This window comes from Lineus longissimus, chromosome 2, assembly GCF_910592395.1.
Source record: "Lineus longissimus chromosome 2, tnLinLong1.2, whole genome shotgun sequence".
In the NCBI taxonomy this organism is placed as follows: Eukaryota; Metazoa; Nemertea; class Pilidiophora; order Heteronemertea; family Lineidae; genus Lineus; species Lineus longissimus.
The window spans coordinates 4,079,186-4,099,524 of NC_088309.1; the positions used below are offsets into that span (position 1 = coordinate 4,079,186).

General features: G+C 39.5%; 1 protein-coding gene across 20 annotated transcripts in view; it reads left to right on the forward strand.

The window, feature by feature from the left end:
- Positions 1-20,098, forward strand: part of LOC135502435 (CAP-Gly domain-containing linker protein 1-like) — a 42,334-nt gene extending 22,236 nt beyond the window's left edge. For 17 of the 20 annotated variants that reach the window (XM_064795270.1, XM_064795352.1, XM_064795314.1 and 14 more), the window contains 18 exons: positions 1,125-1,277; positions 1,503-1,619; positions 1,842-1,899; positions 2,295-2,378; positions 2,697-2,764; positions 4,616-4,704; positions 7,559-7,724; positions 7,930-8,145; positions 8,433-8,636; positions 8,857-8,994; positions 9,341-9,435; positions 10,351-10,471; positions 10,818-10,870; positions 12,669-12,786; positions 13,102-13,264; positions 13,598-13,757; positions 14,794-14,969; positions 17,250-20,098. In XM_064795270.1, coding sequence (XP_064651340.1) covers positions 1,125-1,277; positions 1,503-1,619; positions 1,842-1,899; positions 2,295-2,378; positions 2,697-2,764; positions 4,616-4,704; positions 7,559-7,724; positions 7,930-8,145; positions 8,433-8,636; positions 8,857-8,994; positions 9,341-9,435; positions 10,351-10,471; positions 10,818-10,870; positions 12,669-12,786; positions 13,102-13,264; positions 13,598-13,757; positions 14,794-14,969; positions 17,250-17,296 — 2,226 coding nt within the window. In that variant the 3' untranslated portion in view covers positions 17,297-20,098. Of the gene's footprint in view, positions 1-1,124; positions 1,278-1,502; positions 1,620-1,841; positions 1,900-2,294; positions 2,379-2,696; positions 2,765-4,615; positions 4,705-7,558; positions 7,725-7,929; positions 8,146-8,432; positions 8,637-8,856; positions 8,995-9,340; positions 9,436-10,350; positions 10,472-10,817; positions 10,871-12,668; positions 12,787-13,101; positions 13,265-13,597; positions 13,758-14,793; positions 14,970-16,147; positions 16,175-17,249 lie in introns of all 20 variants that reach the window. The other 3 variants (XM_064795294.1, XM_064795278.1, XM_064795416.1) reach the window with 3 other exon arrangements.
- Positions 20,099-20,339: the final 241 nt, after the last annotated feature.

The window sequence follows — 20,339 nt, forward strand, 5'->3', positions numbered from 1 at the left end:
GCACCTTTACCTTTGTAAATGTACATATAGCGTTGTTGGCTGTTAATTTTTCGTGAAAAAAAAATGGGCTGCAAAATCCCCTGCATCCCCCCTGTTAGTGCCACTTGTGACTTTGCTGTCGAGGAATGGGGAATTTATTCAGCAAGATCTGAAAAGTTTTGATATTGAACCAGGGGCAATCATCTTGAACCACAAGACTTTGAGATCACTACCCCCATTTGCCTATCTTTATTGCAAAAGGATGAAGTGATACAAAACACTGGGAGTTTGGGTGGGGGCAGTATAGTAGACCACAAACGATAGATCTATTTCTTACCCTGTCCAACCAATCATGTCCATTTCACGTACTCTTTTTTCTCGACATAGATGGAACAATCACATACCAAAATATTACTATTTGAGTATAATTTTGTATCTACTCTAGTTCACCTCACAAGACCTGTCTGTCTTTCTATATATTTGTCGTGATAAACCAAGTGGTGACAAGTTTTGATTTCGTTTTAGTGGGAGATGCTTATGATTGAATATAAAATGACTTCTTTTCTCCAGTTTTGCAGTTAATATTCATAGAACATAGAACAGATAACCACATTTGCTGCATTTGCATAACATGCTTCATCATGCTCTTTGAAATCATTAACATTTTGTTGTGCTCATGTGATTGTGAGGCATATGGTGCAATTTGTGCCACAGCTGATGGTGGCACAGAGGGGAATGTTGTAGAGATGTTGATGATTTTGAAGAAACGTTTATAACCCATTGCTGCGTTTGCTAATACTGCGTTCATAGAATCTGGTACAGGGTAGCAGTTTTTGGCCAGATTTGCTTGACGATTCGTTTCAGTTTGGCAGTTTAGAGGGATTGTTTTTGGATCATGTCTCATATAGTTTCCTGGTTTCTTTAAGCCAAAGGGGCAAGTAAATTGTACGAGCAGAGTTTCAGGAGGTGTTCTCTATCACAACAGGTCGTTACATGAGCACACCTACTCTTGTTTCTGACGGGTAGCAGTTTGATAGCTTTCAAAAAGGGATTTATGGAAGGCAGGAGTGAAATACTTGAATGGTTTTAGGGGCAAGTTGAAACTTGTACTACTTTAACTTCTGTTTCGTTCTCATTTGTAATAGGAATTATATGAAAAGAACAAGGTTGAGCATCGCGATGCTGAAGATTCCGCCGTGGCCTACCTCGACCAGATTGAAGAGCTCACTCATAAACTCTCTCAGGCTGAGAACAAGATCAAGGTGTTTGAAGAGACCAAGAGTCAAGTTGGTGCAAAGGTAATAGCACAAAAGTGAAGAATGAGACATCTGAGCTTTAGATGCTGGTGGTTTTCCCTTTATTTTCAGGAGCGGGATTTGGAATAGAGGAGAAATCTTCATTATGGACGAGAAGAGTTCCTTCTCTGATCCATTGAGTCAAAGCAGTGCATCTCTCTCAATGGATGACTGACCCAAGTTTAGCAAGAAACAATATCATGATATTGATGGAACGATTTCTTTCAGGCGGGTCAGCTGTCTGAAGCCATCAACGAGAAGAATGCGAAGATCAGTGATTTGGAGCAGATGCTACATAATAAAACTAAAGATATGAAGAGCACGGAGGCCAAACTGAATGGATTGGTAAGTCTTGTAGTTGATAAGCATGTTGTGAGATATAGAGATTTCATACTCGTCCAACTCTCAGCTGTATTGAGAATGGGTTAAATTTAACTACGCAACTTTTTCATTAACTGTACTGAGATTTGTCAATTAAATTAACCTAGATTGCAATGTTTTCATAACACCAATTTGTCTTTATTGGGTTAGTCTCATGAAATACGCTTGCGTTCATTTCTACTTTAGACGGAGGAGCTTCAAGAAGCAAAGAGAAAGAGTAAAAAGCAACAGGATAATATCGATGGTGAGTGATTTCAGATTTAGAATTGATTTGGAATCACTCTCAGTCACAGATAGATGGATTGTTTATTAGAATCTAGTCGTGCAGTGGTGTTCGTGTGAAGATGTCTGACATACAGGCCACGGGTCATGAGTTCAAGTACCAATCTGGTCACTGCTTTGTCCCCTGAGGTGAAACTCAGGTGAGCCAATTAGAGAAGCTCAGTGGTGACGTGATATTGTGAGAGTTGATAAATAGGATCTATCACATGTAACCTCCCATCAAGAACAGGCACCTGGCGTCTTGGACAATCTCAACTTTGTCTCAACTGCACAGTACATATTGTATGGGTTGTGTTGGCCTGAATATTATTTAAAATGTCTATATTTACGAGGTCTTTCAATTGGAACCCTTTTCAGACCTGATGGTGAAGCTTGCTAAGAATGACAGCAATGCCAACAACCTGAACACAGAGATGCAGACTCTCAGGTCGCAGGTCTCAGGTAGGTTTGGTTGGATAAGGTTTCTTTCAGCCAGATTCCAGTTAACGTCTCCAGTATTTATTGCCAGACATAATCTACATGTATCAATATAGAAATGGCAACCAGTTTCTGTGCATAGTAACAGGAATGTTGGCCAGGGAGCGATGAACTCAGCTGATTTTGTTCATGAGGCAAGCATGAGAATTGACTATTCTTCAGATGGAGAGACATTGCTAATGCTAGATAAGTTGACTTCATAGTTTTGTCTGAGGTGATCAGAATCAAGTTATTCATAATGCACCAATGACCAATGAATGAGCCTTCTTTTCAATTTTACAGATCTCCAGAGACAACTTGAGGCCAGTGAAGCCAAGTCTGAGCAACTCTCAAATGACAAGGCCAAGTTGGTATGTATGGTTTGCAAGTTTGGGTCATGAGTAGGAAAATGTTTGGGCAATGATAAAAAAAGTTCATCTTTATGGTGTCGGTCTGGATGGTGGGAATTACAAAAAAAGCAGATTTGAAAATTTATGATCTTTTTGCAATTCCCATATCTGAATGTGGCACAGTGATTTAGTCATAATTTCATTAAATCCACCAATTTTCTGTGCAGTCGATGTTGTCTGTGACAATCTATTGATTATCTGCACCAGTCGTGAGTGATACATGTAGTCTTGTGTAATTGTGAAACATGTAGGATGTATGGATAGCTGAAGGGAAAAGCTGGCCCAAGATCAACATCAACATTGCTCAAAGACGGTCATTCGGTATTGAATAACACATAAACAGTGTGGTGATTCTTGAGACAAACTAGACATTGTATTGTAATTACAGTGTTTCGAATATAATTGGGACAGGCTTATTAGCTTGATGTGTATAAGAAGGTAACCTGACACCCATATTACCCAAGTAAACATGTCATAGTTCAGTTGTATTCCTGTGAAGGAAAACCAAATGGTTGACCATACAATGCATATTTTGTCAGACCAATCACCTCACTAGTGAAGTAGATCAGAGAATACATTGTTGAAAAGTGTTTGTTTTATTGAGCGAATGTCATTGTTAGCCTGTTTTCAGGGTGAGAAGAAACTATTTTGAAATTCGAATTAGTCATAAAAATGTATGTCTCACCCCTCTACATGCTTGCAGACCATATCCAGCCCAAGTACAGTAGTCATTGATAACATGCCCATTGTACAAGATGATCTCAATGGGGAAGATAATATCGATAAGTCCCAAGAAGATCAGGTTGATAACATTGCCCTCATCTACATCATTTGCATGTGAAAAAAACGTAGCAACAACCCTACCAGTTTTCATTTTCTTGTCGCTGAAGGCACATTCAGAATTGAGCAGTCTTAAATGTGCATTCAAAGCTTTATATCTATTTTTCCCCGAAAAGTGATGGCCGCATTTTTTTCTTCCAAGGCGTGACCCCTTAAGTACGTGTGTGACTGTCCATCCCAAGTACAGTATTTTTGAGTGATAATCTTTCCCAGTCCATTTCCTTATATATATATATATATGTACTCTTCATTCCTGAATGATGCACATCTAAGTCAGAGCTTTATATGTATTCTGTACATTAAGACATACTATCATGCATTTAGATGTCTTCTGTAGATTTTTTGCCGAATTTGAAATTTCTTTTAAAATTCATCTGCACTTTATTTTACCTACAAAATTCCACAGTTTTGCCAAATTGCAACAAGTTAATGAAACTGTAAAGTCTGCTGTTAAAAACTAAACACTGCAGTTCTAGATTCAATTTTAGCAAACAGGTCGCATAGAGGCATGGCAAACAAGGCTGGTAGCTTTGGATGCTAAATGGCCATACTCGTTGTAAAACCTGGTGTATTTGGGACAGATTTATTTGATTTCCGATACATATCAATGTGTTTTGTTGTACAGGCGCTTCTTCTTGTGTTCATTTCATGTATATTTGTTGGCAAAGATGAAGAACGAATGGTGTTGACATATTTTATCAAATCAAATGCGCTAAGATGATATTTTGCTCTATTTTCAAACAGTCTAGGTACCTCTTTCCTCGAAGGCACCAGAGTTTCTTTCGGCTTAAATGGTTGATAGTGAACAAACTGCTGAATGAAACTGGCCATACTTAAAAAATGCATCGTTCTACCACTCGTTCTTCATGCGCTGTCTTCCCCGATTATTTTGCCACGCGCGTGGTGTGCGATCACCCAGCTTGCATGCCCATCATGTGTGATCCAGTGCTCAACTCCTCTGTTCTCTTCAAGGAAAATCAAATAGCCGAGCTGATGAAAAATTCAGGTGATAGCTCCCAGCAGCTGTCCCTGATGAATGAACAGCTACGAGAAAGAGATAGGTTAGTTGCGTTTTTATGGAGATTCCCATTTAGGTGGTGGTGGTGTCGTAGTGGGCTATGATGGACCCTTCACCCAAACAAGGCACACAATTAACATTTCACAAATGCCCTAAAATGTAACATCCAGCATCAATGCACTCCTTATGACACTACTATACTAATGTGAGGTCAGCATGTAGTCTATGATGTGACACCAATAACCAGCGCTGTTTCATTGATTGTATGGACAATATATGAGGCAGTCATCATGACGGACATACTGGGTAGGAGTGTTGAAACCACCAACATGGATGTAGCAATCAAAAGAATGTAGCCATTTCTGAAGACAACTGACTAAGCAGAGATGCTGCATCAAACTCCTCTTGAGGTTAAAGAGGAGGACACCCCTTCATCTGACCTTAGCCAGTAAAAGAAAGAATACACAACAATTGAAGCCCCGGTGGTGTTTACGTTGTATGGGTGAAGGGTGGACATTTGCTCCCCCCTAATTGACACGCCCAGCTTTCCTCGTTAGTTACTCAGAATGCTTGTCAATCTTTTCATCACAATCATATCATCATCATAGACATTTGAAGGACTGCAGTATTTTCATTATAACAGTGACCAGGCCAGCAAGTTGTTACATCAACATAAAGTGAAACCTGACAAAAAAGGCAGTATTAGAATACAGCAGCAGCTCTTGATAGGAATCTTGGCTCTGAGGGCATGCCATTTTGTGTGGAATATTCATGAGCAGCTACAAGCCTAGTGTACCTTTATACTAATTCAACCCGGTTTTCCTCTGTTCCTGATCTAGTGAACGAGATTGTTGATTCACATGTCCTTGTAGGATGTGCCTTGTGTGACTTGCATCACCAAGCCAGAGCAAAAAATTGGCTTTATGGTTTTGATTTAAACTCATCTCATTCATTACCTCATCTGTCTGCTTGTCTTGGTGTGATCTCTCACAACACTTGTTAGTGCATCTGTTTTGAGTAACATTGTTTAACTAAGTCACTCTTATTGATTGTCCTGGCATTATTTCCCTAATTGAATTCTCTGCAAAACCAATTAGACATGCTTGTCAACAAAGATAGTTTTACCTGCTTGCAATAGAGGGCAGCTGTGCATTGCCGTCTGCTTGTTTCAGCTCTTTCACATTCTTGAATGCTCATGTTGTTCATGTTATTTGGATGTCAGTGTCACATTTTGTTTAACAAAATTTGATAAATCTTGATTAAATTTCGTTAATCCCTTTGTTATGTAAGACCGAGTATGGGTTCTCTTTCATGTCTCTTTAGACTTCAAAGCAGCTATGGGAACCCTTTAGACCTTGAAAGTTGTTGGCTGCCTTCGTATAAACGATTCAAATTTCAAAACCATGATATTAGCTGTGACGTTTTGGCAAGAACTTGATAATCAGTGGACACAGTGACTGATGACTGATGACTGATGGGGCAGTATTCTGCACCTAGCCTCTTCTATTCTTCTGGCTGAGGTACTAGTACAGAAATATATGATGTACCTGGCCCACCTCACTCACTATTGGGAGTCTCCATAAAGGTTTAATCATTTATTTCCCTCCGTTTCCTTAGCTTTAGCATGCTTCCCTCTGTAGCTATTGTGCCGTCTTAGTTCTTAATCTGTTTGAAACCATCAAATATGACAGTTTCCCTGTGTGGTATGTTGACATTACTCACCTTACATTAAAAGCACTTGTATTTACCAGCATCCAAAATGACGTGTTTAACATTCCTTGCAGCTGTATGAGAGGGAGAACTTCCCATTAATTGCTATTTTGCACTTTGCGTTTTCGGCCACAAAAATGAATCCTTCAGGGATGGACAGAAACCAAAATTTCATTGGCCCTTTGAGGCCAAGGCAAACATATTTTTTGTAAACAGAAGCAGGACTTTCCTTCTATTGACACTCTGTCTGGCTGTATTATTAGTTTGTACTTGGAGTCCTTACAGCAGTGTTGTTATTTCTCTGTGCCATTTTGATACTTTCATCTTGGTTTTATGTACACTGTTGTACATTATTGGAATGCAGGTATCTGGCATTGGCCTGTGTCAATAGATTAGTGACTGCTTGTGTGGAGTGTCATAGGCCATGCTGCATGACTATTTTTACTGGATGGTCATGTATTCATTTTTTCAATGTAAACATGTCAATCGGAAAAGCAATGGACAAATTTGAAATATTTGCTATTTTTTCGCAATATTTACTCACAGTATCACCTGCAGAAAGGCAGTGAAAATATGAAAACCTCATGGCTACCTTTGATATCTCTGCTTCTTCTGTCCTTGATACTTCTTATAGCGCCACTGAAATAACTAGTTGTTAAATAACCTTGGTGTAACAAACTTAATAACGTCGCACTTGCAGGACAGTGGAGTGCCATGATGCTTCTGGTAGTGGTGTGATTCTAACTTCGACATTCACTATAACAACAACCGCAACAAAAACTAATAACTCACTGCACTTCTAAAATCATGTTCCCCTCTTCTCTCTTTATATCACCCAGGGTTGTGGGCTTTCATTTTGAATTTCCAAATATATGAATAGCAATTGGTTGAAATCCTTCAACATTTTACTTATTGTAGAATACAAATAATGCATATTTGAAAACATGACATTCAACAGTGTTGTCACTCATAAGAGTTTGATATTCTGAAGCAGGTCACTGTGCTAGAATCATGATAAAATTCTTATTTTGTGGTTTAGGTGAAGTCGTAGTCACCAGTTAAATGTGGCATTTCCAGAAACCACACCTTGTCTCATGTTACAGGATCTTATTTTGTGATACTTCGATTGTTTTGTCACAGTGTGACCAAGATAGGTATTTTCATTGAAACAAAAATGTCTTTTTCAGAAAATTGGAGGAAATACAAGACGACTTGTTGAGCTCTTCTCAAACAATAGCTAGATTATCAGAACAGTATGAACAATTACGGGAGAAGGCGGGGAGTGAAATGGATTTAATTTTATTGAAACATCAAGAGGATTTTAAGATCCAGCAGGAGAAATTTAATGACTTAGTAAGTATTTTTTCTAAATATTCCATGATAGACTGCAGCCTCCTTGACTCTTGTTTGGACTTGCTCCTGCAGTATCTCTTCACTTCAGCAGTGTATAAGGAAGTTGAAGTGGTGTAGGATGGACTGCTCCATTTGGGAAGCGACTCTTTGGGAAAAATCCAATGGGAACAGATGCCATGATGATGATCATTATTCCTCTTTTCAGCAAAATGACCTTGATACAGCCAATGCCAAAATGACCAAACTTACTAAGAGCCACAAACAGGAGATTGACGATGTAATTACCGAAAAAGACAAGGAAGTAAACCAAATGAAATTAAAATTATCAAGCAATTCAGACAGTGAGAGGAAATTACTGGAGGTGGTGGAGACTGCACGACAGAAGGAACTTGCCCTGGCCACAGAGAGGGATAATGTTAAGGTGAGAAGTCTACAGTACTTTTGGTCTCATCTTCGGTGCTAGTCTTGGGTTCAATTCTTTCGTTAAGAAGAGATGGTGCTAGATGGCACCACCTGTCTAAATCTTCTTGTCACTTGATAGAATCACTGTACTGTACAAGTAGGCAAGAAGCTCCGAACTAAGCCCAGTACTGCACCCATATCGTGCTCTTTTATAACCTCCTGATAAGCATGCATCCTAGCAAACAACTGGCATGTGCTTTAAACACTCTGATGATGTCTTCTCTGTTTTTGACTTTGAATCTTCAGTTTGATAAGGAAAAATTGGAAAAGCTTGTAAAGAAACTTGAACAAGAGAAAGATGCTCTTGAGGAGGAGAAATCTAAGGTTGAGTTTGAACGGGATGAGCTTGAACTGGAAAAGAAGGAAGCCTCGTCAGAGAAGGGATCAGCCGCAGAGAAAGTGACGCAGCTGACGGTCGAGAAGCAACAACTGGTCCTGGAGAAGGAACAGGTGAGAAATCGGTGCTGGATTTGATCCAACTAGGAATGAAACCCTCAACCACCAGATGTTAGTTTCAAATGTGTCAAGCAGTGTGCCACTCTGCAGCCCAAAGTAACTGTAATTGCATTAAATGACTACTATGATGGGCTGGATCCCTACAACCATGTCAGGAGTATTTCTCGAGATGATAGTGGCAGTATCCCCCATGAGATATATTTTGTTTTTTCAGCTTGTGAAGGCTCGCGACACCCTGAAGGGTGAGAAGGAAGCCATTCAGAAAGAGAAGGAGGATATAATGAAGGAGAAATATGTGAGTCAAGCTAGTCTGGAGGAGAGGAACACCAGGGTAAAGGATTTAGAAAATGAAGTGAGTTTATCAAAAGTCTTTGTACTTAAAATTATCTGTATCAGCTTGCTTTCAGTCTGGAATTCGTTCATCAGTTATTTGATCTAAACTGGTCAAGGTCTTGCTAGAGTATCAACTGAGATGGCCTGTGTCTTATCAAGGTTAGGGTTGGCCTATATGAAACCTTGATTCATTCCAGTATTGTAATCTGAGGTGATTCATTCCAGTATTGTAATTTGAGGTGAAAGAGTATGATTCAAGACACTATAGCATGGCTATTCTAGGCTTGACCTTGTGCTGGTTTCTATGGTGCTAGTGTTAGGGAAATTGTGGTATTTGAAACCTTATGTCCAACTGTCATTTTCAGGTTGGTAAATTGAAACAGGAGTCCAACAACCAGCTGAAGACTTTGGATCAGATGCGGAGTGAGCTAGGAAATGTTGCAGTCTTTAGGGATAAATTGTAAGTGTTATCTCCTTAAAGTTTAGTTGAGGGGTTAAACACTGACTGCTAATGTGCTGCTGTTAAAGATAAGTTGTAGCACTGGTAGTTAGGATTAAAAAAATCACTAACTGTATCGATTTCAACTTTGGTATAGCTAGGTATACCGTTTCAAATCTGCAGCAAAAATGATACGCGATTGAAAAAATGATGGGTTGACTAATGATGAGTCATTCTTATGAGTACAACCTGGCAGGTTATGTCAAGTATAAACGGAACTCTCAAGTAGCTGTACATTCTGTGTACTAGTTGTATACCAGTGTATGCAACAACCAGTAAAGTTAAGTTGAAATGCATTACTCCATTGACTTCCTGTAGCTTTCTTAGCTATGGCTAGCCTATTAGCACTTGGTCTGTGTTTAGTTTTCCCTGGTGGAGTGTGGAGGCCATCTGCAAGGCCAGCTTCTTGTGATTTATAAAATTGTTTTGTTAGGATATTTTTTCAAGGAGGTAGGTTCCTCCATTGTTTGGATAAGTTTTTCATCTTTGGCTAGACTTACAATATGTTGAATAATATCTGCTGCTTAGCCCTATAAGAGGTTAGATTTAGGTTCCGCCAACTCCAGAGGTTGCGATCACAATTGTGCTTATGACTATTGAACCTTGCTTCTGGGCTGGGCACTGTGTCTAAAATCAACTGGCTGTCACATGCAGTGGGTTGTACTGCTAGAAGCTGCCTCAAAATAGAGGTCAGATCCGAACAGCTGGTCTCAATAACTGACCGCCATGGATTCTGACTGATATTCTCTGTGGTTTGTGGGTGACACTCAGCTGAAAAGTGTGGCCTAAACACAGATTGCCATGTGGCACTGAAGCGAACCTGTAGACAATGGCTCCAACCCTTATAATGAAAGAAACTGTTGTTTGTCCTTTCAGTGAGGAACTTAAACAGAAGATGGAGGACCTCCAGTTCCAGCACCAAGAATCAGAGATAGAACAAGAAAGTCTTCTCGCAGAGATTAACAGACTCAAACACATAGAGGAGGATAAGATCTCGGTGAGTAAACAGATCAGGAAAGCGGAGAAGAGTGGCTTATTGATGAACTACGGTAGTCTGTACTTTCTAAAGAACGAGCTTGAACATGCTTGGCCAAACAACTGATTGACACCAAGCCTTAGTGTCATTTAACAAGTGCTCACTGAAGCAAGTACAGAAGCACCAGCCTCTTTACATGTTTTCCAAGTAAATCATAATCCATTTTAATGTCGGGTGGCATATTATATAGAAGTATAAGTCAAGATCACTGAAGGGTGATCAGAAACCTTGCAGTCAGACTTTAAAGTTCGTGACATTAAATGTACTTTGAAGATCCTCTTGTTCTAATGTCATTGATTGTTTTCAGCTCGAGAAACAGCAGACAGCCCTGAGGAAACAGATTGAGGAGATGACATCAAAGTAAGTCTGATTTCATACTCTATCGCAAGAAAGGTCAACCCTTGTCCTATGAGTCTGCCTCAAGGCTCTTTTCTACAGGTCTGTTGTCGAGTATTACATGCATCTACAGAAACTGCTGGTCACATTTGAACCACTATTTGATAGTCAAGAACTCCTCTGGTTATAAAACCTACTGCTAAGAAGATATTGCTTGGTGGCACGGATATGAAACTCATATGAGACATTCCAGCTCCTACATGTATAATCATCAACCACAGCAGCAACATTTCATGTTGCAAGTTTCCTTAACAATGTCTGTCCGCCACCTCAAAACAGCTACTATACCAGTAAAATGAAAGGATGAGGTGTATCTGTTCTGTCCTGAATTCAGTAATTCAAAAAATTTATTCAGAATGCTGGCACATGCACTGTTGCGCATGAAATATTCAGCAAGTGAGAAAAGGTAGGCACTGTTCTACAACATGCAGTTTTGACATTCATTGCTACCACATTTTAATGATTCTAGCTCATTTTGTCAGAGGTGACAGCTTTAGTGCTTATTTAAATTCACAATGAAGTCATTACATGTATGAGTAGAAACTCAGACATCCAGATTTCTTCCAAATTGAGACATCCCAGAAAAGGGAGCTCCGATATTGGATGGCCCTCAGAGTTGCAGCAGTAGGCATCACATCACAGAATATAAATTAATGTAATCTTTCTCGATGTAAAAGGTTTCTTATTTGCCTCCTGTGCTTTCTTCTTTTTATCTGCTGCCGATATTTTTGGATCATCTCGGCAAAATTTACACCAACTTGATGGTAAGAATTGTAACTGTCAATTTTGGTCTTGCTGAGCATGATGTGCTTTTATCGTTTATTTTGTTCAATTCTGTATGTGAATTGCTTATTCCCAATTTTGATGTCTACACCTTTTGTAAAAACACTGAAAACACAAAGTTAGAGATTATGTGTTGTTATTGGTTAGAGGGCTCTGTAGCACTGGAGTCAGATACATTGACTGTGGGATGACTGTCCTTCAGAGTATTGTTTTTACTTTGCAAATGCTCTGTTCATGGGAGATGCCCCTTTTGAACCCATGCACCTGCTTGATGTGCTGCTATTGTTGTTGTAACAAACCTGTAGTGTTGTATGATTTTGTAAAAGCACAGATTTGAGCTGTCAGATTGCAGTAGAAACGAGGTCTGAATGATATCGACACCCGAGGCTGAGATGATTCAATCTCTGGATCCTTGTATGTTATCGCGAGGGCCTCTCTTTGACACAATAGATTTTCATGTATGCTTTTTGTCCAGTATGGTGAAGGATTGCATTCAGAATGATTTTATTGTTTATGTTGTATTGTAGCGAGGAAAGAGACGGCACATAGTTATATTTTACTAACTCATGAATAGTCAGTTTTACATTGTGCTGTAGCAAGTGTATGTTGTTTACAAATGGCATGCCCTTTCTTTTGACTCCCTGTTATACAGTACTCATTCCACACTTACCCCTTCTTGTGCTTGATAAAGAATTGAACTGATTCATAGATGGGCATTCCTGTTGTGACAGCACCAATGTCATAGTTCAAGCAGTGAATATACCTTTAATAGCTAAATCTCTGTAGCCATTTCACAGGCCTGAAGATTTCCACCAGAATTTGAAAATATCAATAAAGCTAGATAATCAACACATTTTTGCCAAGAGTGACACAACCATGGTTAAAAATAGCTGTTTATGTGACTCTGTCCAAAGAACTTTGCTTTTCTTTCCTGTAATTTTGTAAATTTCAAAAGATATCTTGGTCTTTCTATTTCTAGAATCAGAGGTACAATGGAAGGTTTCGAAGCTGAGCGTGCCTCCATGCAGACGTCGCTCGAGACGACAACAAAGCTACTGAAACAACGGGAGAAGGAGCTGGAGAAGCAGAGATCAGAGGTAATGTCCATTATGTGTAATGTTCAAAATGAGTAATTTTCGTGATGAGTAATGTTCATTATGAGTATTAAATGTTCATTGTGAGTACATGAGATTTCACCACGAACACCCTTGTTGTCATTTTGGGTTGTAAAATATGTGTGAAAACATGTCAGGCTTGATTCCTCAACTTCTCATTTGTTTATGTGAAGACCTGGTATGGTCTTCGTGGTGATTGAATTGGGACGAGGAAAGGTATCATCGGTCTTCATGGTGATTGTTCAACTGAACTAATGTACATGTAAGAATGTAAAAAACACCATTTTCATTTTGCAGATCAACAACCTCCAGACCGAGACATCGCGTGCTAATACCTACCGCCAGACGGCCCAGAACTATGAGAAAGACAATAAAAATCTCAAAGACCGTTTATCCCAGCTTGAGAAAACCCTAGCAGAGTCCAAAGCCAATGCCAACATTGCTTCCAATGTGAATACGAGTAAGTTAGAGTAAATAAGATACTTTCTCTTGTCAAGCCAGGCGAGTTCATTTATGTAACAAGTGCTACATGATTGTTGCCATTCTGAAATATCATTTGTAGATTCGATCATACATTATGCGGTGATAGGGCTGTAGTGTGTGAAGAATTTAGTGCAATAAGATCTTGGCTGTTCACTTGGGAAAGGATTGAAGATTGCCTTGACATCCCTGTCCCATGCTTTTTGAACCACATTCACTGTGGACTGTACGTTCATGTCCATATCATGAAACTGGTGGCAAGGTCAGTTGTCGAAGATATTGTCAATGACTAATCAAGTATTCTTCATTTCAGGGGATACTGTTGTAGCCAAACTGCAGGATGATAAAGTTAATGCAGAAGGACAAGTAGCGTTCCTCAATTCAGTTATTGTAGATATCCAAAGGAAGAATGAGGACCTCCAGGCACGATTGCAGGCAATGGAATCTGGGGTGTTGAATGGCTCCGATCTTGGGTAAGTTCTTGGATGACCAGGTCTATGGTTTGGGACATTATCTCACCATTGGATTGTCCCTCCCTCCTTACCAATAAAGTATGTTGGCCGTTTGTATCCTGTCAGTGAATTGAAAAGTACCCCTCAGTGAAGTTGTCTTTCCAAAGGATATGCATGATTGCTAACTAACCTGTGATAGATTGGGTGTGATGGAACAGACTTTGATGTACTCACATGACTTGACAGCATGACAGCTTCTCAACCCATAGGCATTGTGCTCAAGATAAGCCCAGATGATTGAACATGATAGTGAATGACTGATCAAAGTCCCTAGGCCAGTGTGCCCTTGATGAAGAGGTTGTCCCCTTTTGCAGTGACTGTATGAATGCATCCTGTTGAAGTCCTTCATGCTTCTTTACCTGCAGCTTCCTGATTGCATTGTACCTCCTGTTCTACATACTCTTACTAAAAAAATACAACCAGTAGCTGTTTTCATGTATTTGAAGGTGACTAATCTCTGAACTCAGTCACATTTAGTCATTCACACCTTCAGTATGCTATGCTGCATTTAGAGTGTAAGCACAAGGATCATAGAAAAGTTCTGTTCGCATGTTCTTCTACGAGCCTGCCTTGACAATTCCCAGTGATACCTTTGATACTCTGCTTGCATGTATGAATGCCTGCTTAACATTTCAGGGCTGAGAGTAGTTGAGGATACAGTTAAAACAAGCAATCATATACTCTTCATTTCAATTATTGCTTCATTAACTCTTGTTTATTTCGTGAAATTAGTGTTAATTTTCACGGCCTATTGCCATTTTTAGCTGTTAGAGTTTCACTGGACCTTTTCGAACAACAGTAATGACCCAGAAATTTGCAACAAATATGCTTTGATGCCAAGGTCGGATATACTCCTGACAATTTTATGAGAGAAATTCCCAAGCAAGTTCAATCTTCAGAGATTTTTTTACAAATTTCTTAAACACCCATTCCCTCAGGGGATCATCGCTTCAGAAAGTCTGCATGTCATAATTTGCTTTCTCTCCGACTGTTGCAGTGAGAGCCCTCCCCTGCGTCACTCTGCCCCACGCCTTTTTTGTGATATCTGTGATGTGTTTGATCTCCATGACACTGAGGATTGCCCGAAGCAGACGATGTCTGATTATGAGACACCAGAACCACACCATCCTGGAGTCAGGGGTGAAGAACGACCTTACTGTGATATCTGTGAAAGTGAGTAATTGGCTGGTGGATCGTCCTTTTATTCACGCCTCTGGTTGCCAAGTGGTGGCTACATGTAGTCCGTGTATTCACACCTTTTGCTGCCAAGTTCAACGGTTTACAAAAACTTGAAACAGCACTTGTGCAAAGTATTTGAGTTAGGTTACGACTACAACTGTATGAGTAATGGTTTAAAGTTTCTGCTGGCGTTTTCCACTGGCAGCCATATCTCCTCTCCTGCAAGCAGTAGGCCTAATCCCCTTAAACAACTGGTGTCTTCACTTCTGGAAGGACTGGTTGGAATACTAGGTAAATATCCTCAAATAAAAGATTCTCTCAAGCAATACTGGCTGAAGATGCTTTGAAGACAAATAGGAATCAAGCTCCCTCCCCCTGCCGTCTTCTACTGAGTACTAATATTTTCATACTAAAATTCATCCTTGGTTCATTAATATCAGTTGAATTTGCATTTTCATTTCTTTACTGTAATTTTAAGAAGTCAGCCGTGTGTTATCAACTTAGTTTTATTTTGACCATATTGGAACAATGGACCAATTGGAGAAAAGTTATAGACCTTGATCATTCATGATGGAAATGTCATTCTTGCTGCTTGATTCTTGTTGTTGGTCGACAGTTGTCTGAAATTGCACAAAATCTAACCCTGCTTTTGGTGTAGAAGTAACTAGTGTTCCTGATGATTCCTGCTGCTCAGTAAAGGCTCACTTCTTAGAGATCAAAATTGACAGTTAATGTGTAATTTCCAATTATACTAAAACAAAAAAATGGTCCTGACTGTTCCTTCGTCCACTTCTTCTCTTACTTGGTAAGAAACATATCGACGAAAAAGAACTGGGCCTTTACATCTGCACGTGTCTTTTCTCATTAGACAGGTAAACCTTCTCACCTTAAAAAAGGGTTCAATCCGATACTATATAGATAGAACTCTTGTCATCATTTGCTCAGACAACCAAACATAGAATTACCCATTGCTGTTGTGTGGAGTTGGCAACAGATTTTATAGTGAAAATGTCTGAGTATCCATTAGAGCATTTTCTTGCCCCGTTTCAAGTGTTTCAAGCATTTCACCCTCTGCTCTCATACATATCCTATACTCAAATGCAATTTTACCAGAAACTTTGAGGGGATTTTTTTTTTCATCTCAAGTAAAATTGTTGACTTTTCCGTTGTAGGTAAAACATACTGATAAGTTGTAATAGGTGAGGTGGTTTATGCTGTTTTAGCACCGAGCTCTATTGGTTCAAGTATGGGCGAGAATGATTCTCTCGGAATGCCGCCTGGTCACAAAAGTTAGAGAAAGACATATTTGAACCTGTTTGAATGAGGTCTGAAGGTTTTAGTGAACGAATAGAAATCGAAATTGCGATGATACAGATTCTTGAGACATTCAAACAGGTTTCATGTGTTGCTTGCATAAAGCTTGAACATGTTGATTGAGCAGCAGAGAATATTGCTTGCTGGGGATGATCATTGTAGGACAATACGTTTTAGTGGCTGCCACAGAATGCTCAGCTCATTGGCTCATGCAACTGACTTTATATTGTGTCTGATATTGAGAGTGATGATAATTTCCTGGAAAACTCTTCTGAGTGCATATCATTGCATGACGTCAAGATGCAACACTGCAACCTTCTTTTTTTCTTTTTTTTTTTAAAATTCTACCTGATAACAATAGTAGTAGCCTGCCTGTCTCCCCATTCCCACAGCTATGCTTTGTTGCATCCCGCATTGCATGCTGTGTGAGATAAGAGAGTCATCAGTTGTTGTCACTGTACACTGCATCGTGCTTTCCTTTCCTTGAGATTGAACTGTCATGAATTCGATGCAGTGAATCTGTCTATGAAAGATCAGGCTTGGCTTCCTATGTGGTCGTGTTTACACCTGGGTGTTTGCCCCAGCTAGGGTTGGCAGTTGAATGCAGAATTGTTAAGCCTAACCTTTGCAAACTCACCTTTTGAGCCCAACATATTTTGTGATTGAAATACACAACACTAACAGCAGTGATGACCTTAAAAGGAGCCAGCCTCCATAATGTTGTCTACCTTCTAATGGCATGTCTGTGCGCAAAAACACCTCCTTACACCAAAACTATGCCTCCGAAACCACACATCCCATTAGGCCCAGGACGAGAACTTACATGTAGCTTGGGTAAATTGATTGAGAACGGCCACAATAATGTATCTTGACACAATCATGAAAAGACAGAGGGATCTGATTCCATTCTTTGTGGCATTCCCGCATTCTAATGTCTATCTTTCTCTTGATCTGTTTCAGTGTTTGGACATTGGACGGCCGATTGTGACGATGAGCAGACGTTCTGAGTAGAGGAGTAAACTCTATTGAACATTATGTATTCACAACAGCCTCTGGAAATCAGCGAGGTAGAACTATTATCAGCTGTGACCACGTCTTCAATCAGAATGTTCACGGAATATTTCCCGATGATGTCCAAGTGCAACTCGGTCATGTGGAAAACCTTGATTAACAATTCAGATATAACGGAACGTCTCACATTGACAATATCAATGACACTGTCTCGTAAATTCTTTTAAAATCCAGTCTTCATTGGATTTGTGAACTGCCAGTGTAGCTCGCAGTTCTTGTGAGCTACCCATGTTAGCTTGCAGGTCGAATGCAGCTTGGGTCTATGCAAGATATGTGCGTTTAGCCCTTGTGAGCACTGAAGTAATGGTTAGATAGAGGACTGGTAACATTTCATTATGAACTACTGCCAGAAAAAAATTTTACTTTTAAACCTTTGGTTTTACTTATTATAGATATGGCTTTGAGATTCGAAGGAAATTTTCCACTTGATATCTTCCAGAATTTTCTATGAGATTCATTATACTTGGGTATTTGGATCTGATTTCTTATGTCTTCTTCAAGTTATGGATTACCTAACCTTTCCTGTTTGTCTTGCTCAAGTTTCTATTTCGTAAGATTTATATTCTCCATGCTCATGCGTCATTATCTGTCCAGTTGTCTCGACGAGTCCTCACTGTATTTCCTCAACAAGTCAAAAACCAAGTGTTGGAACTCTTGCCCTCATGATAACTTACAAAAAGGAACACAAACTCTGGCAAATGGTTACCGTTTATGACAACAGTACACGGTCATTGTCTTTCAAGTTTAATAGTAGTTCAGCGTCTATGGTCCTGTGTGTGGCTTTTGTCAGTAAAGTCTGTCTATTGGGATTTCATGAAAATATCGTGGCGAATTTAAATATATGGTTGTTAGAGGGTCTCTGGCTTTGTGTGGTGCAGTGTTATGACTCACAGTTGTTCTATCAATTACACCAAGCCAGGGACTCTAAAAATGTAGGTTGATAATTAAGGTCATTTGTATTGCATGTGAACCAGTTACATGTTGTTTATGTCTATGAATGTGACTTCTCGTCTTCACTGTATGCAATGATTATGCATGTTGAGGAAACCTAACTTGGACCCCACGATACAGTTCAGAGCCTCTGATATGAATTTAGCCCAATTCACATTTGAACTGGACAAAGCAGTGCATGTGTGTACATGTCATGAGGTCAATGCAGAATCCTCATGCTATGATCAATGCATAGAGGTTACAAGTCCTTGTCCCAGTTTGTGTATTTGTGATGTAAATTTTTCCATCTTTGCAATCATTTCAATCATTTCAATGCATGCATCATTCTAACTTTCAACCGTATAGTCATATTCATTTTGAAAATATTTAAGGGGAGCGTCAGCTTGCTTGTATTTTTTCAATTTTATTGTATATTAGGGTCAGCATTACCCAAAATCTGCTTCTTATTGTAATTTTCTGTTCGAATCGCTGATAAAGAAGTACTTACCAGGCTAATTGAACTACATGTAATCGGTCGCTCCTTCAAATTGTCAGTGACTGCTAAGACAATAGTGTCGCCAATGTGACTGTTGCTATAAAAATGCCCTGGAAGCCCACTGCTCACAAGTGACTAGTGATGACCAACAACAACTACTGGATGCAAATAGATTTGGCTCCAGTAGCTGTTGACCCAGTCGCTGTCTTTGATTAAGCCTCTGGTGTGGCATGGTTCAAAAAGCTGCTCTTGTCGTTCTTCAACTAGCCTGTAATAGTATAGTCTAACTCAAATTATCATCAGTTAATTTTAATGTATATAATTATTTATTTATTTATTGTGCACCCTGCTGACATTGCTTTTAACACTAGGTCACTGCAGTAAATGCCAATTTCTTTGCGAGCATAAAGGTCTGTGCACTTCATCACCATGTTCATTTGTCCTGGAGTTCCACAGGCGTGGGATGTACATAGGGATGCAGTTGAGTATTTGCCGAATTCCAATGCCTGTGGAAAACAGAAATTGATGAAGTGAAAATGGCCGTGTGTGAAGGCTGTCATTATCTCATCGAGGTAATGGTATTTGCAGTAGTTATGTTAGATTGTCATGGGTGTTGGGGGAGACCTGCCACGTCACAACAATAGTAGAATGAATAGAATGCACATAACCTTAGCCCTTGGACTGAGTCAGTGCATGGGCTAATTGCACATCGCATGGCAGATCTCCTGTTATCGAGGTTTGGGGTTGAGGTTAATTCTTTTGATAGAATGATAGGATACTATGCTTAACTTGTAATTGTTCATGCTGAAGTAACTCAGTTTGGTTTTTGGAGTTTCAACACTTGACAGACATCGGTTGTTTTCAATGAAATTATAATATAAGGTGGATATATTGTTAAAGTATTTTTTCTTAGGAAGTAACTTTTCTAGTCTGGTATTGTTTTTGAGAGGAACTTGTTCAACCAATTTGGCTGTCTGTCACGGTACCTGATTCCCAACACCAAACTGATTGATAAATTGTTAGTTAGTGCCTTTAATGGATTGTAGACTTAGAAGGTGGTCAGTGCGTTGGCCACTCAACCTCATTATCACTGCTTTATTCCACTGCTAGACGAGCATTTGATACCATGTTGTACATATTGTATATTTGTATAAACTCAATGTGTTTATAGATGATCAACCTTTATGTGTCGCCGAGGTTCATATTTTCCTGTTATGTTGTGTAATGCCATCATAATATGTATGTAAATCTGCTGACCACTTCATTTCATATTGTGGTGGGTCAAAATAAAGTGCTCATTTTGGTAGAAATACATCTTGGTTTTGAGGTTTTCAATTAGTGCATTATGCCTCACTGGCAGATCTGTGGATTGATGGAATGCGTGTCTGACAGCCTTTGGAAAATAAGCATCTAGTTTGACGTGTCGCACCCTTACCCATGACCTCGTTATCTTTAGCCTGTCGCGATGAAAATACTCAGTAAAGGCCATTACTACTGATCCCTGCCGTCCTGCGTGCGGATCTCCTGACAGCGTTGTTATTGCCCTCGCCGAA